Genomic DNA, 13,021 nt, shown 5'->3' on the forward strand with positions numbered 1-13,021 from the left:
GGTTAAAGGGGATAAATGGTGTTACTCCTAATCCGCTATTGGTAGTGGCGGATTTAGGGACAAAGTTGCGGTGTCAGCTGATCCGCTATTGAGAGACACATATCCAAATTAAGTTACTCCTAATCTGCCATTGCTACCGACGAATACACCTATTTTTTTTTACAACACTGTTATCCTAATTAAATTATTAAAACATCATTTCAAAAAAAATCATGGCAAAAAGAGTTTTGTACTGTAAGACCCTTCGCTATAGGGCGCTGAGGGGGGGAGGGGTGTAGAACACCATAGAGGGGCAGCATCGAAGGGACGCTAAAGGGGCGGCCTCATGAAGACCGACGCTCTTGGCTTTGTTTTGGTGGACCCTCATGCTTTTCACTCTCTCTCTCATATACACATGTGTATATATATATATTATATTTATTTGGGCAATAAAAGGGCCTTAAACCACGGTAAGACGTTACTAAGAAGAACTTCGAAACCCCAATTTTATGTGGTTATGACGTGAAGGGATGGAGGGGCTCCATAGTGAACAACCAAAATTTATCATGCAGTTGAAACTCTTCATAAATATACAGTTTTCAAGGCTTATATGGTCGTATCTCCATACAGAAGTACCATTTATCCTAGCATTCTTATAAAATGATTAGATCTTTGTCATGTTATATCTATCACGCACAAAACTTTTATTTACTCATAATCCATCTAATGAAGTATAAATTATTGGAAACTAAATTTAAAAACTAAAAAATAAATAAATAAATTTTCTATCAAGAATGCTAGTAGAGCTTTACGCATCATCGTTTAGCTATTACGGTATTGTTTTTAATACTATATTTTGCAATGTTTATTGTTATAATGTTAATCGTCGTTTAAAAAAATAGTTTATATAATTCGTTACTCCTTAGGGCCTACTGGTCTTTTATTTCAACTTGACCAAGGTATTTAAATCCTTAGGTAGCGTTTGGTATGCATGAATGACATGAGGAATTGAATGATTCATTATATGGTAATGAAGAAAGTGGTGTTTGGTTGTTTAATAGAATGCAATAATCAATTACACATGGAATCTCATTCCATCAAAACCATTCATTTCCACCCCCCTTCTTTTTTTCATTCCATTCCTCCGTCACCTTACTTTCTCAACACCACCATCACTACCATCGCCACCACCACCACTAACCGCCACCGCCGCCGTCGCCACCACCTCCGTCACCACCACTGGAGCCACCACCGTCACCACCACCTTACTAACGCGCTACCACCGCCACCTGACCATAACCGCCACCACCACTGTCGCTGCCTGACCACCACCTCCGTCGTCGCCACCCTACCATCGCCATCACTACCAATGCTACCACCGCCACCACCACCATCATTTTCGTCGTCGAAGCTACCACCACCACCATTTTCGTCGCCGGAGCTACCACCATCGTCGCCATTTTATTTATTTATTTATTTATTTTTGTAAAAAAATAAATATATTTTGAGATATGAATGTTTTTATTATTTCTATTTCATTCATACAATTTTTTTTGGATACCAAACAACATAAAGTAATTATTCATTTTATTCCCATAGGTTAACTAAACAAGAAAAATGAATGGTAATGATCCATTTCATTCTCTTGTTTATTTCATTCATTTTCTCATTCCATTCCCTCTTCATTCCGTTACTTCCAACCAAACATACCCATTGATGGCCCTGATTGCATGTCCGTTTTCTTATACCCATCCCGTCCTAACCAAACCTCTTTTCTTTACATGACACGGATCATGATTTTCACTTCACCCTTAAAATCGTTAAGCCGTCCATGCTGATCCCTTATCCAAATACTCATCCTGAAGATTTTGTATTTTCTTTGGTTCAGATTCTTTTGTAATCAACCCAACCTTAAACTAACCAATCTAAAAACGTTAAAAATGCTAGCAAATTCAAAACATTCCAGGGTTAACATCGTAAATTTCCACGAGTTGACTTTTTAAACTAGCAAGTCTATTCTCTACAAAGCACACCACCATCTCCTTCCAACAATACAAAAATGGCTTCCGATCACCAACCCAACAACCCGGCACTGGATCCGGACACGGATTCGCCAACCAACCCGGGTCACCAATTGGCCCAATTCGCAGCAGGTTGCTTCTGGGGTGTCGAGCTGGCGTTTCAGCGTCTGGAAGGTGTTGTGAAAACCGAAGTGGGCTACTCTCAAGGTCACGCCCATAACCCTAATTACAATCTGGTCTGCACTGGATCCACCAATCACGCTGAGGTCATTCGGGTCGAGTTTGACCCGAATGTTTGTCCGTACACTAACTTACTATCCCTCTTTTGGTCCCGTCATGATCCCACTAGCCTCAATCGTCAGGTATCTGATTATTTGTTTTAATTGGAAGATAGTTATTGGTCCGGTTTTGACGGTTATTGAAAACCGAAAACCGAACCGAACTGGTACTAACGGTTTGGTTTCACAGTTTGAGCTTATTAGATGAGCTTATATCTTACGGTTAGGTTAGGTTTTATACGGTTTTGAAAATTTAACCGTAAACTAAACTGTTCATTATAGTTTAAACTTTTTGAAACCAACCAATCGAAAGTACATAAAAAACCGACCGGAAAATTACCAGTGTAGGTACAAACACTTATTAGACAAGCTTTTATATTATGGTTCGGTCCGGTTTTATACGGTTTGAAATATGTGAAACTTTAAACCAAACCATTCATTACGGCTTAAATTTTTTAAACCGACCGGCCAAAAGTTCATGGACAAACCGACCGAACAAATGATTGATTTGAACGATTTCATGGTTTTGAACCGAATTGTGAACAACTCTAAATATGAATGCTTGATTAGGTTAAAAAAACACAAATCGATTAACATGTTTGCTGATAATGCGTTCTTGTTTTAGGGTGGTGATGTGGGTACTCAATATCGATCAGGGATATACTATTATACCGAAGAACAAGCTCGTTTAGCGAAGGACTCATTGGATGAAAAACAGAAAAGTATTAAAAACAAGATTGTGACCGAAATTCTTCCAGCCAAAAGATTCTACCGAGCAGAGGAGTACCACCAGCAGTACCTGGAAAAGGGCGGGCGTGAAGGTAACAAACAGAGTGCTGCAAAGGGATGCAACGACCCGATCAGGTGCTACGGGTAAACAAATCAAGCATTATTAAGATCTAAGACTAAGTTACAATAAAGACCAGACTTATGTTGTCTGTCAATCATGTTACTTTGTTGAATCTTTATTATAAGATTATGATCATACACTATAGAAATACTGTGGTTACATCAAGATTATAAATTGTGTGTTTGAAATATGAATTTGTGTTAATTAAAGTTCATCTTTAAGAGATGATGTAAGGGATGATTTGGGGTTGTCTGAAGATTTCTTGATAGGATAAGATGCTTCCATTGCTATGCCACAAAGCCCTCTTTTATCAGATATGTCTCTTTGCATCCTGATGTATCCTTTTTCGCCCCATTCGGCTCCCCATGAGTTCTTCACTATCCAGTATTTAGTTCCGTCTTGAGTTGTGCCGTACCCAACGGCAGCCACCCCGTGATCCAGTTGGGTCCCACACTTACCGGTAAAGACTCCCTGTTACATCACAGAAAAGATTATCTTTACATTTGAATTCTTTGATTCAGTTTCCTTTCTGTTCTTTGGGTGAATGATTGTTATTTCATTATTTAAAATTTTGTTCATAAAGTTTTACATTTGAATTCTTTAATCAAGTTATTGATTTTCAAGAATCTGTGCATAAAATTCTTTGACTAAAGGACTGTTCCAAGTTTCAAGATTTTTACATTTGAACCCGATTATTGAATATCAAGAATCTATGCATAGAGTTATTTGATTAAGTGTAAAAACGGGTTCTTTCAAGTTTCAAGATTTTGTTCACAAAAACCAGTTTTTTTGCATATATGAACTCTTTAATCAAGTTACTGATTGTCAAGAATCTGTGCATAAAGTTCTTTAACTGAATGGTGTTCTTTCAAGTTTCAAGATTTTTTTATATTTTCATAAAGAACTCATTTTAATTAAATTATCAAATTTCAAGGATTTGTGCATAAAGTGCTCTGATTGAATGACTTTCTTTCAAGTTCAAAATTTGGTTCATAAAGAATCCATTTTTTTCATGCAGACCCTTTAATAAAATCCTCTTCTTTAAAGTTTTAAGATTTGTTCACAAGAACCCATTTTTTGCATTTTAATTTTCAATTGAAATTTGTTCTTTCAAGTATCAAAACATGTTTTATTACCTCTGAATAGAACTGGAAATCTTCACCTCCAGCATCAATGGCAACCGAAACAGGTTGATGAGCTACTGCTTTCATTAGTGACTTCTCATTATTCTTAGGTACATCCTCATGTCCATTAATTGACACCACCGGAGCATTCTCCTGAAAAAGTCAGATCGTTAGAATTTACGGTCAACTAGATTGCAAAACTGGTTTATACTTACAAAACTTGTACCTTTTTAGAATCGCATTGCCCGTCTGCAGCCGTGTAAGGATAAACATCCTCCTTAGTTAGACCACCCTTCTTTTTAATAAAGTCAAAAGCCAAGTCCATAAGTCCTCCATTACAACCTTGGTTTTCTGAAGTGTCGCAATCAATTAGTTCTTGTTCAGATAACGACACTACTTCGTTTGTTTTAATCTGGTTTAATCCTTCCACCGCCACCACAGTCGAAAACGCCCAACAACTTCCTATAATACAAAAATCAAAAGGTTAGAACTCTGCATAAAAGTTGTAGTCAAATAGTCAATGCATGGTCAACTATACACTTTATTAAAAATTTACCACATTGGCCTTGATCTTTCACAGGGGTGACTGCCCCTTTTTTTCTCCAATCAACCGAAGTAGGGACATTTTCGACATTTGTGTACATAAACGTCTTGTTACCGATTCAGTCCCCTTTAAGCATTCTTTGATGCTTAATCTTGGAACCGGCGTACAAGCTTCTGAACTCATGGTTAGTCATGTCAGCAAACTTGTTAAGCTTAAGCTTATAAGGTTTATCCATTTTGTTAGTTTCGTGAACATGTAACACATTGGATTTGAACACATTGAACCGCCTTAGCTTCTCGTGGAGGTCTTCCGCCACTTTGTGGTGGCTCCTCCACCGCTCGTACATATCCCATAGCCTATCCTCTGTTTCGAGCTCCTTTTCATGGAAATCAAAGCTCCATGCAACGCTTATAACGAAAGCTAAAGAAAGAGAGAACAAAAGAAACTTACTTATCGCCATTTGATTGAATTCTATTTTGATAAAGATGGTGAAAGTTTGGAACTCGAAGGTTGGTTTATATAAAGGAAAGATTTATGAGTGTTGGATTGATCAGTCTTGATATGGTTACAACTTACAAGATAATCATAGTGGATGAAACGGTTCCTTATGGGCATGAACAACCGTATAATTAGTGTGTAATATTAATTCAAACTAACCATAAATTGTACCAAAAATGCATAGTTGTAATGGTAATTGAGTGTAGGAGTTTGTATGAATTATTATTTGATAAATATTGTTAAGATTTCTAAGAAAATAAAAGATATGATTAGATGAGGTTTATTTGTAATTATCCTTATTGTACTTTGTATATATATTTGATAAATATTTTAATAGGTTTCTGTGTAAAATAAGGATAATTACAAAAGAAAACATAATTAAACAAAACACATTTAAGATAATTGCAAAGACAATTTAATCTAATCATATTTGTTAACTATACTTAAGATAATTGCAATATATATCTCCTCATACATGTCCTAAGTTGAATGGTGTGGTGGATATTATGATGACGTATGCATGGTATACACGTTATGAGGATGCAAATGGGGGGAAGGTGACAAATGGTGTTGCTTTCTTTGTTGTGCACTTTTAGTTTTTCTTGTTTCACATACCATTTTTAGCCTCTTGTTTCTTTCTTTGTTGTTGCTTCATTGTTTGAATCATGTTTGTGGATACTTTTCTAGCGTAGAACAAGAAAACTATTATATTAATAGACATGAATCTGTGAATTTGAGAAGAACCAAAAATTGTGTCGAAAACACAAGAGTTTTCGCTAGTTGACACGAACGCAAGCGTTTAACCAGGATATTTAAATTCTTGAATATAGTACTAATTTTACACAATCGTAATTGTATATAAATAATATATTAAAATTATGAAACATGATACAGATTACTTATTTCTCATTTATTTTCTTTAAATTTTACCACAAAATACAAAATTGGCTTAAATTATCACGTAATAATATATATGTTTATTAAAATTAATAAAGACATGGGCTACAGTGGTCAGCAAGAAAACCTGATTGGTTGATCAAAACACGACATGCTTAGCTAGACCTTTTCAGGTTTAATATCAAATTGGCGTGAACTCATTCTAACGAAACTCTAACCCACCATGTTCGATTTAAGTTCGTGTCGTGTTAATAATACACACCGTTAGACACTCTACTTATGATAGAGTTTTATCTAGTTCGTTCTTTTTTAGTACACCAGTTTTATGACGTGATCACATGAATGTATATATATATATTTTTCTTTCAAACACTTAAAATGGCTAATTGTGTTGGAAACCAAAATGCATTTTTCATCCGAACACCCCTAAATGAGGTCTACAAAAGCGAGATGAAGACCGCATCTAAACCAAGGGAAATGGCTTCAAAATCAACCGAGAGAGAAAAATTTGTTGATAAGAAAATGAAAATAAATTTGGAGGATGTGATGTCAATGAGCAGATAGCTTTAAATAGACTTCGAAAAAGCTCCAACTCTGAAACATTCGGATCTGGCAAGGGAATTAAATCTCGTAACTATGGAATCATATTGATAGTCATTTGGATATGATTGAGATCATGTGCAGTCATAAACCTTCTTGACGGGCGTTTTGTAACACGTGTTGGACACTTTCAATCATTAGACAATTATTATTTTTTTAATGTAACATCCCCAAAATTTCGATCTAAATTTGACAACTTAGAGCATTCACAGTCCATCCCCCATCCTTATCCTTATAATAACACTACAAAACAATACAATTCTCTTTCCTGTTTAATTAAATAATATTTTTTTATACATTTATTATTACAGTTTTCTCTCTCCTCTACTCACAACCAATTCAACAAATATTAAAAAATAAATAGGGGCAAACAATGTTACCCAAATTTATAAAAAATCACTACATTTCTCTCTCCATGCTATAATTTATACTCACAACCATTCAAAACTCTACCCTATAATTTACCAACTCCCCTCACATAATTATGGGGGATGGGTTGGGAATGCTCTTAGGAAACTTGAGAGATCAAAAATAATCTCAAGATAAGTAATGTGAAAAAAAATATTAAATAAGGAGATATAAGAAAAATAAGGAAATAAAAATATTTCCTAAGTTAAGTTTTCATACATGAAAGAAACTCCATCCCACATAGAAGTATGTAAAAAAAATGAAAGCACTTTACTTGGGTATAAATAAGGAAATGGAATCCATCCCACATGGAAAGTGGTAAGGAAATGGAATCCATCCCACATGGAAAGTGGTAAAGAAATGGAAAGCTCTTTATAAGATATATAATTTCCATAGTTATATTCTTTTATGAATATCATGCACCAAGTGGTCCTAGCGGAGGGTGCGTAGCACCCGCACGGGCAAGGGCGATGACGATGGCGAAGGGCGTTGGGCGCAAAGTGGCGCTTTGATGGCGCACTTCGCACGCTCGCATCGCCGCTTTAAGAGCCGCTTTAGTATTGTTGGACAACGAGAATTAGACCAGAAGTGACAAGCTACAAAAGATGAAGGACTGAAAATGAAAAATAATATATATGGACCCATCGCGCTACGCGATGAGTTTAAGAAGACGGCCATCGCGTACCGCGATGGGCTGTGATGACTCAGAGACACGTGTCATATGTGTCAGACCATGTGGCGACACGTGGCAGACGTGTCAGGCCACGTGGCGACACGTGGCATGATCTCAGAAAAGTACTCGTCGCGATACGCGACGGTGTTGAAAAGGGGACCCATCGCGTACCGCGATGGGATCCAAATTTGGCTATAAATAGGAGGGAGTCACGGCTCATTTCACACACACCCACAGCCACTCTCTCACTAGAATTACATTCTCTATACCTCGGTTTGCGTGCCGAACACCGTTTTGCTTGCCACCGACCCGACAATCATTACCTCGTAATCCGTGCCCAAATACTCGGTGTTTTCCTCGAAGTGCGTGCCACCCAAAAGTAACCCGACATCCGCCTCGAAGTACGTGCACGACCCGACGATGACTACACATTGCCTCGATTTGCGTGCCAAGGAAGGTGGATCAAGAACGTCTCGATAAACGTGCGTATAGAGTAGAAGTGTTGCCCGTATAAACTCAGGAATATCTAATTCCAAATACCCGTACGAGGTAAGGGGTTCTGCCTAAGTTATTATTTTATTATTATAAATGGCTTAGACCGTAGTCGAGGGTATAGCCCGAACCTTCATTACAATTAAGAATAATATAACTTTTCTTTAAGCAAAGGTTATAGTTAAAATAATATTTCTTTAATATTAAGAAATATAATATTCAAAGAGTATAGATAAATAATGTTTCTTCTCGAAGAAGAAACTCAGTATAGACGTTTTTTCCTGAAGAAGAAACGTAGCATATAAATGGTAAATAAAGAATGGGACTAAATGTCCAAATGTTTTATATAAACAAATGATTTTATCAAGGTTAAAGCTATACGAAATAGACTAAGGGTCTAAAGCTAGATCGCTGATCTAGTTATTTATACAAAATGTTATTCTCGTACTATAGGTCCGAGGTAACAAAACAAGAAGAAGAATCAGAAAACAGGAATCAGTAAAAGAAACTGATTATAAACAGACAAGGTGAATACGCCCCAAACCTTTTATAATGAGTATGAATGTTTGCATAGGATTTATGAATCCTTAAAACTTTGTGTACAATAATGAGAAACGGACACTCTGATTAAGAGTATACATGTGTCTGGATCCAAACATACATGGTGACTCGGCATTTCCCCGAGGCCATGCATATCATCAACATGCCTCTGAAGGTCTACGGGACTGTTCAGAGAAATGAGATTATGTATATAATTAATTGTACATGGTACTTAGGGTAATTTGATCCCATTTTAGTTGGGTGCCTAATGAGTAGTCACAAAGGTATTATTGTTGGTTTCACAAATGTATTGAAAAGATATTTTTAGAGTCAGCGTTATTCACCAGCTTTGTGCTGACGTATTTTCCCACCCATGTTACAGGGAAACAAGAAATGTTAGAACAGACAAGCAAGAAGGAATAGAAGATTGGAGTTATAGTCATTAAATGCTATCTGGTGGCTCAGATATTTTATTTGAAAATATTATAAAAAGAGTTATGTTTTTATAAATAAATGTATTTGAAATATCAAGCGGGTATTTAAACCCGAGATTTTAATAAGTTTTCAATATAAATATTTTAAAGACTTCCGCTATAAACCGCAACTCTGATATATTTACAAAACAGGTACCAACTATTGGTCACACGCCTAGGCCCTAAGATCGGGGTGTGACAGGTTGGTATCAAAGCCATCAATCTTAGCGAATTAGGTATTTAATTATACCTAGGCTTTGATTAAGGATAAGTTTTGAAAACTTATTATACAAATATTGATACTTAGTTGAAAAGTATCAAGGAATTATTTGAAATTAATACGGATAAGGTATAAAATAAGATAGGAACGTCTTCCTACGTCTCCCTATCCCTAATCTAACCTCGCGCAGATGTCTGTGTAACACCCTTGGCAAACACAACATCGTCCCACTCTTAGGCTATCCCACATCGGCCGTGGACAAGAGAGATCACTGGTTCATAAGTAATGTCCTGCCTCTTAACATCACCAACGCGTTTTGGGAAACCAAAAACAAATCCGTGAGTTCTTCGTGGGCAGAGCGGACAATATTGGTGGTGCGAGGGGCCGGATGTTACAGTTGGTATCAGAGCCACTCTTGTGCCGTTCGGGATGTTGGGACATGCCTCATCGAGGACGATGAGTCCAAAGGGGGGTTGTCTGTAACACCCTTGGCAAACACAACATCGTCCCACTCTTAGGCTATCCCACATCGGCCGTGGACAAGAGAGATCACTGGTTCATAAGTAATGTCCTGCCTCTTAACATCACCAACGCGTTTTGGGAAACCAAAAACAAATCCGTGAGTTCTTCGTGGGCAGAGCGGACAATATTGGTGGTGCGAGGGGCCGGATGTTACAGTTGGTATCAGAGCCACTCTTGTTACAAGGCGTGTCCCAACATCCCGAACGGCACAAGAGTGGCTCTGATACCAACTGTAACATCCGGCCCCTCGCACCACCAATATTGTCCGCTCTGCCCACGAAGAACTCACGGATTTGTTTTTGGTTTCCCAAAACGCGTTGGTGATGTCAAGAGGCAGGACATTACTTATGAACCAGTGATCTCTCTTGTCCACGGCCGATGTGGGATAGCCTAAGAGTGGGACGATGTTGTGTTTGCCAAGGGTGTTACAGTCTGATTGTCAATCTAGCCAAGGATCATGTTAACCTCGATCTGGTAAAGAAAAAGGATTTATGGGAACATATTTTCTCCCAATTCCTATATCTAGCGATGAAAACTCATACCAAACAACAATGGAGGAAGATTCAGATTCATTTGATTCTGACATTCCGTTAGCTCATATAATTCTAAATCAAAACACAGGATCAAGTAGATCCAAGAAACCAATGATGCCAAAGGGAAAAGAAGTAATAAATTATCCGGAAAATATATTCGAGAGCATGAATATTTTCCGGCAACTCAAGATCCATACTTTGCTCTCATTCAAAATGAGAAAACAATGAAAGAAATCAAGAAAGATAGCAAGATTAAGAAATTAGTCATTCGCTGGAAGAAATAGAACCTTAGTAATTATAGAGAGTATAATTGTAACAAATAATATGCACTTTTATAACTATAATAAGATAAATAAAAGATATGTTTTGAATTTTTCAAATATTGAACTTATCTTTTAAAATTTTATTGTAGTATGTCAAGAGAAGAAAGTGCAAACTCTCACAATAGTCCTCCCAAGAAAACTGTGAATGAAGAAAACATTAAGAATAAAGATAAGGATAATGAAATTCTCGCCCAATATAAAGAAGAAATTCAAAAGATGATTAAGGAAGCTATGAAGGACTTTTCTACGAGTCAAAGTCGACCAAAATCTAACAAGAGGAGTCGAAGTAAATCTATTTCTCCAAGAAAGGAAGAAGCTTGTGATAACTTTACAGCTGATAATAATCCAATGAACAAGAAATGAAAAATCCAAAAAGGATGTAACTTTAAGAAATTTAAAGTTTACGATCCTAAAGAATTTTATGGAGACTCGAATGGTACAGCCGCTTTGAGATGGCTAGAAGAACAAGAATCAATTGTCACCATAAGCAAATGCACCGGTGAGGAAGCTATTCAGTACTCCTCACAAATGTTCAAGGGAGAAGCTCTTGAATGGTGGAATACCCTGATTCAAACCAAGGGTCGAGAAACAATGTATAACTTAAGTTGGGAAACATTCAAAAGTCTCATATTAAAGAAATTTTGCCCAGCTCATGAAATGGATCGAATTCAAACCGATTTATGGAATCACAAGGTTATTGGCACAAACCTTAGGGAATATAACACTAAATTCCTAGAGTACTGCCGACTGGTTCCACATTTAGTAACTCCGAAATATAATAAAGTAACTCGTTATATATATATGGGTTACCAAGAGAAATAAGAGACATGGTACGATCCCATATGCCAGAAACAGTTGATTCGGCTATGGAAGTGGCCGGATACTTAATCAACAGTATGATAAGGAATCCAGAAGAAGAAAAGATGAAAGATAAAGAAACTAAGAAATCAAAAGATTCCGGAAAGTTAGAGAAAGAAGAAAGTACTCCCAAGCTAGCATATAAGACTTGTGGAAAGAAACATACTGGAAGGTTTCGACTAGAAAATACAAACAATTGTGCATACTGTAAGAGAGCAGGACACACAATAGAAGAATGTCGTAAGAAGCTAGGAGTATATTTCACATATGGAGAAACGGGTCACTTTAAGACTGAATGCCCGAAAAGAAAAGCTAGTCAAGATTAATGAATGACAAGATCACATCAAGGAAATGTCAAGATAGACTAGCTAACTTTTGTATATTAATTGTAACTCGTTCTTAAACGAGAAATTTTGTAATCAAAGAAGGGTATTTAATACCCTAAGTTATAAATGAAATATTAGCATATAGATCGTGTTAATACACAAAAATGCTTATATTCATTACCTCGAAAAGACAATAAGAGAGCTGGACACCGAAAAGTTTTATTTGGAACTTAGAATGAAAAAGGCTTTTAACCTATCATCTAGGAAGATGATTAGAAGAATTCGTTCAAGAAATACGACTGATGGAATATTATACTACCTAGAAAGGTTGATCATAAAGTCAAAGAAAAAGAGCTTGAAGATATTCAAGAAATATGATCGCTAAGTATAGCAAATAAGGCAAAGTACAAGAGTACTGTTTATATCGAACATCATTAACCAAGATCAAGGATAGAATAGGTTCGATAGATTGAATATAAATAACAAGTTATTGGAATAGATTCGACAGACTGAATCCAAACAACAAAGTAGTTAACATCGGTAAATGTTTAGAATACAAAATGGTAAGGTAAATAGTTAAACACAACTGATCACTGTGTTTATCAATTTATATTTACTAATGATATTCTGAATTATTGACTGGTTACATCACTCAAGGATGTAAGTTAATAACAAAATAAAGACCCTAGTCATTCTGTATTAAGATTATAACAACAAGAATCCGATTAGATAGACTCTAATCAGCAAACGAAAAAGTAAGAACCATTCACTCTTAAACCAACGAATCTCGAGGACGAGATTCATTCTAAGATGGGGAGGAGGTAACATCCCCAAAATTTCGATCTAAATTTGACAACTTAGG

At 36.5% G+C, this 13,021-nt stretch overlaps 1 protein-coding gene and 1 pseudogene across 2 annotated transcripts; one reads left to right on the forward strand and one right to left on the reverse strand.

The window, feature by feature from the left end:
• The first annotated feature begins 2,017 nt into the window (after window positions 1–2,017).
• On the forward strand, window positions 2,018–3,344 carry LOC143559215 (peptide methionine sulfoxide reductase-like). The gene is made up of 2 exons (XM_077047867.1): window positions 2,018–2,362; window positions 2,904–3,344. The coding sequence occupies exons 1-2, from the start codon at window positions 2,039–2,041 to the stop codon at window positions 3,153–3,155; spliced, it is 576 nt and encodes a 191-aa protein (XP_076903982.1). The 5' UTR covers window positions 2,018–2,038; the 3' UTR covers window positions 3,156–3,344.
• On the reverse strand, window positions 3,192–5,388 carry LOC143559216 (vignain-like; annotated as a pseudogene). Its single transcript, XR_013139898.1, has 4 exons — window positions 4,809–5,388; window positions 4,479–4,714; window positions 4,253–4,405; window positions 3,192–3,662 (listed from the first exon to the last, which is right to left on the reverse strand). The product of XR_013139898.1 is annotated as a vignain-like (transcript).
• Between the last annotated feature and the right edge of the window lie 7,633 nt (window positions 5,389–13,021).

Source organism: Bidens hawaiensis, unplaced genomic scaffold, assembly GCF_021521415.1.
Source record: "Bidens hawaiensis isolate Kalapana, Puna unplaced genomic scaffold, B.hawaiensis_p1.1 tig00019791_1, whole genome shotgun sequence".
In the NCBI taxonomy this organism is placed as follows: domain Eukaryota; kingdom Viridiplantae; phylum Streptophyta; class Magnoliopsida; order Asterales; family Asteraceae; genus Bidens; species Bidens hawaiensis.

Coding starts and splice junctions, on each gene's coding strand:
- LOC143559215 (XM_077047867.1), top strand. CDS start 2,039: ATGGCTTCCGATCACCAACCCAACAACCCGGCACTGGATCCGGACACG. Junction 2,363..2,903: donor CCACTAGCCTCAATCGTCAG/GTATCTGATTAT, acceptor TTCTTGTTTTAG/GGTGGTGATGTGGGTACTCA.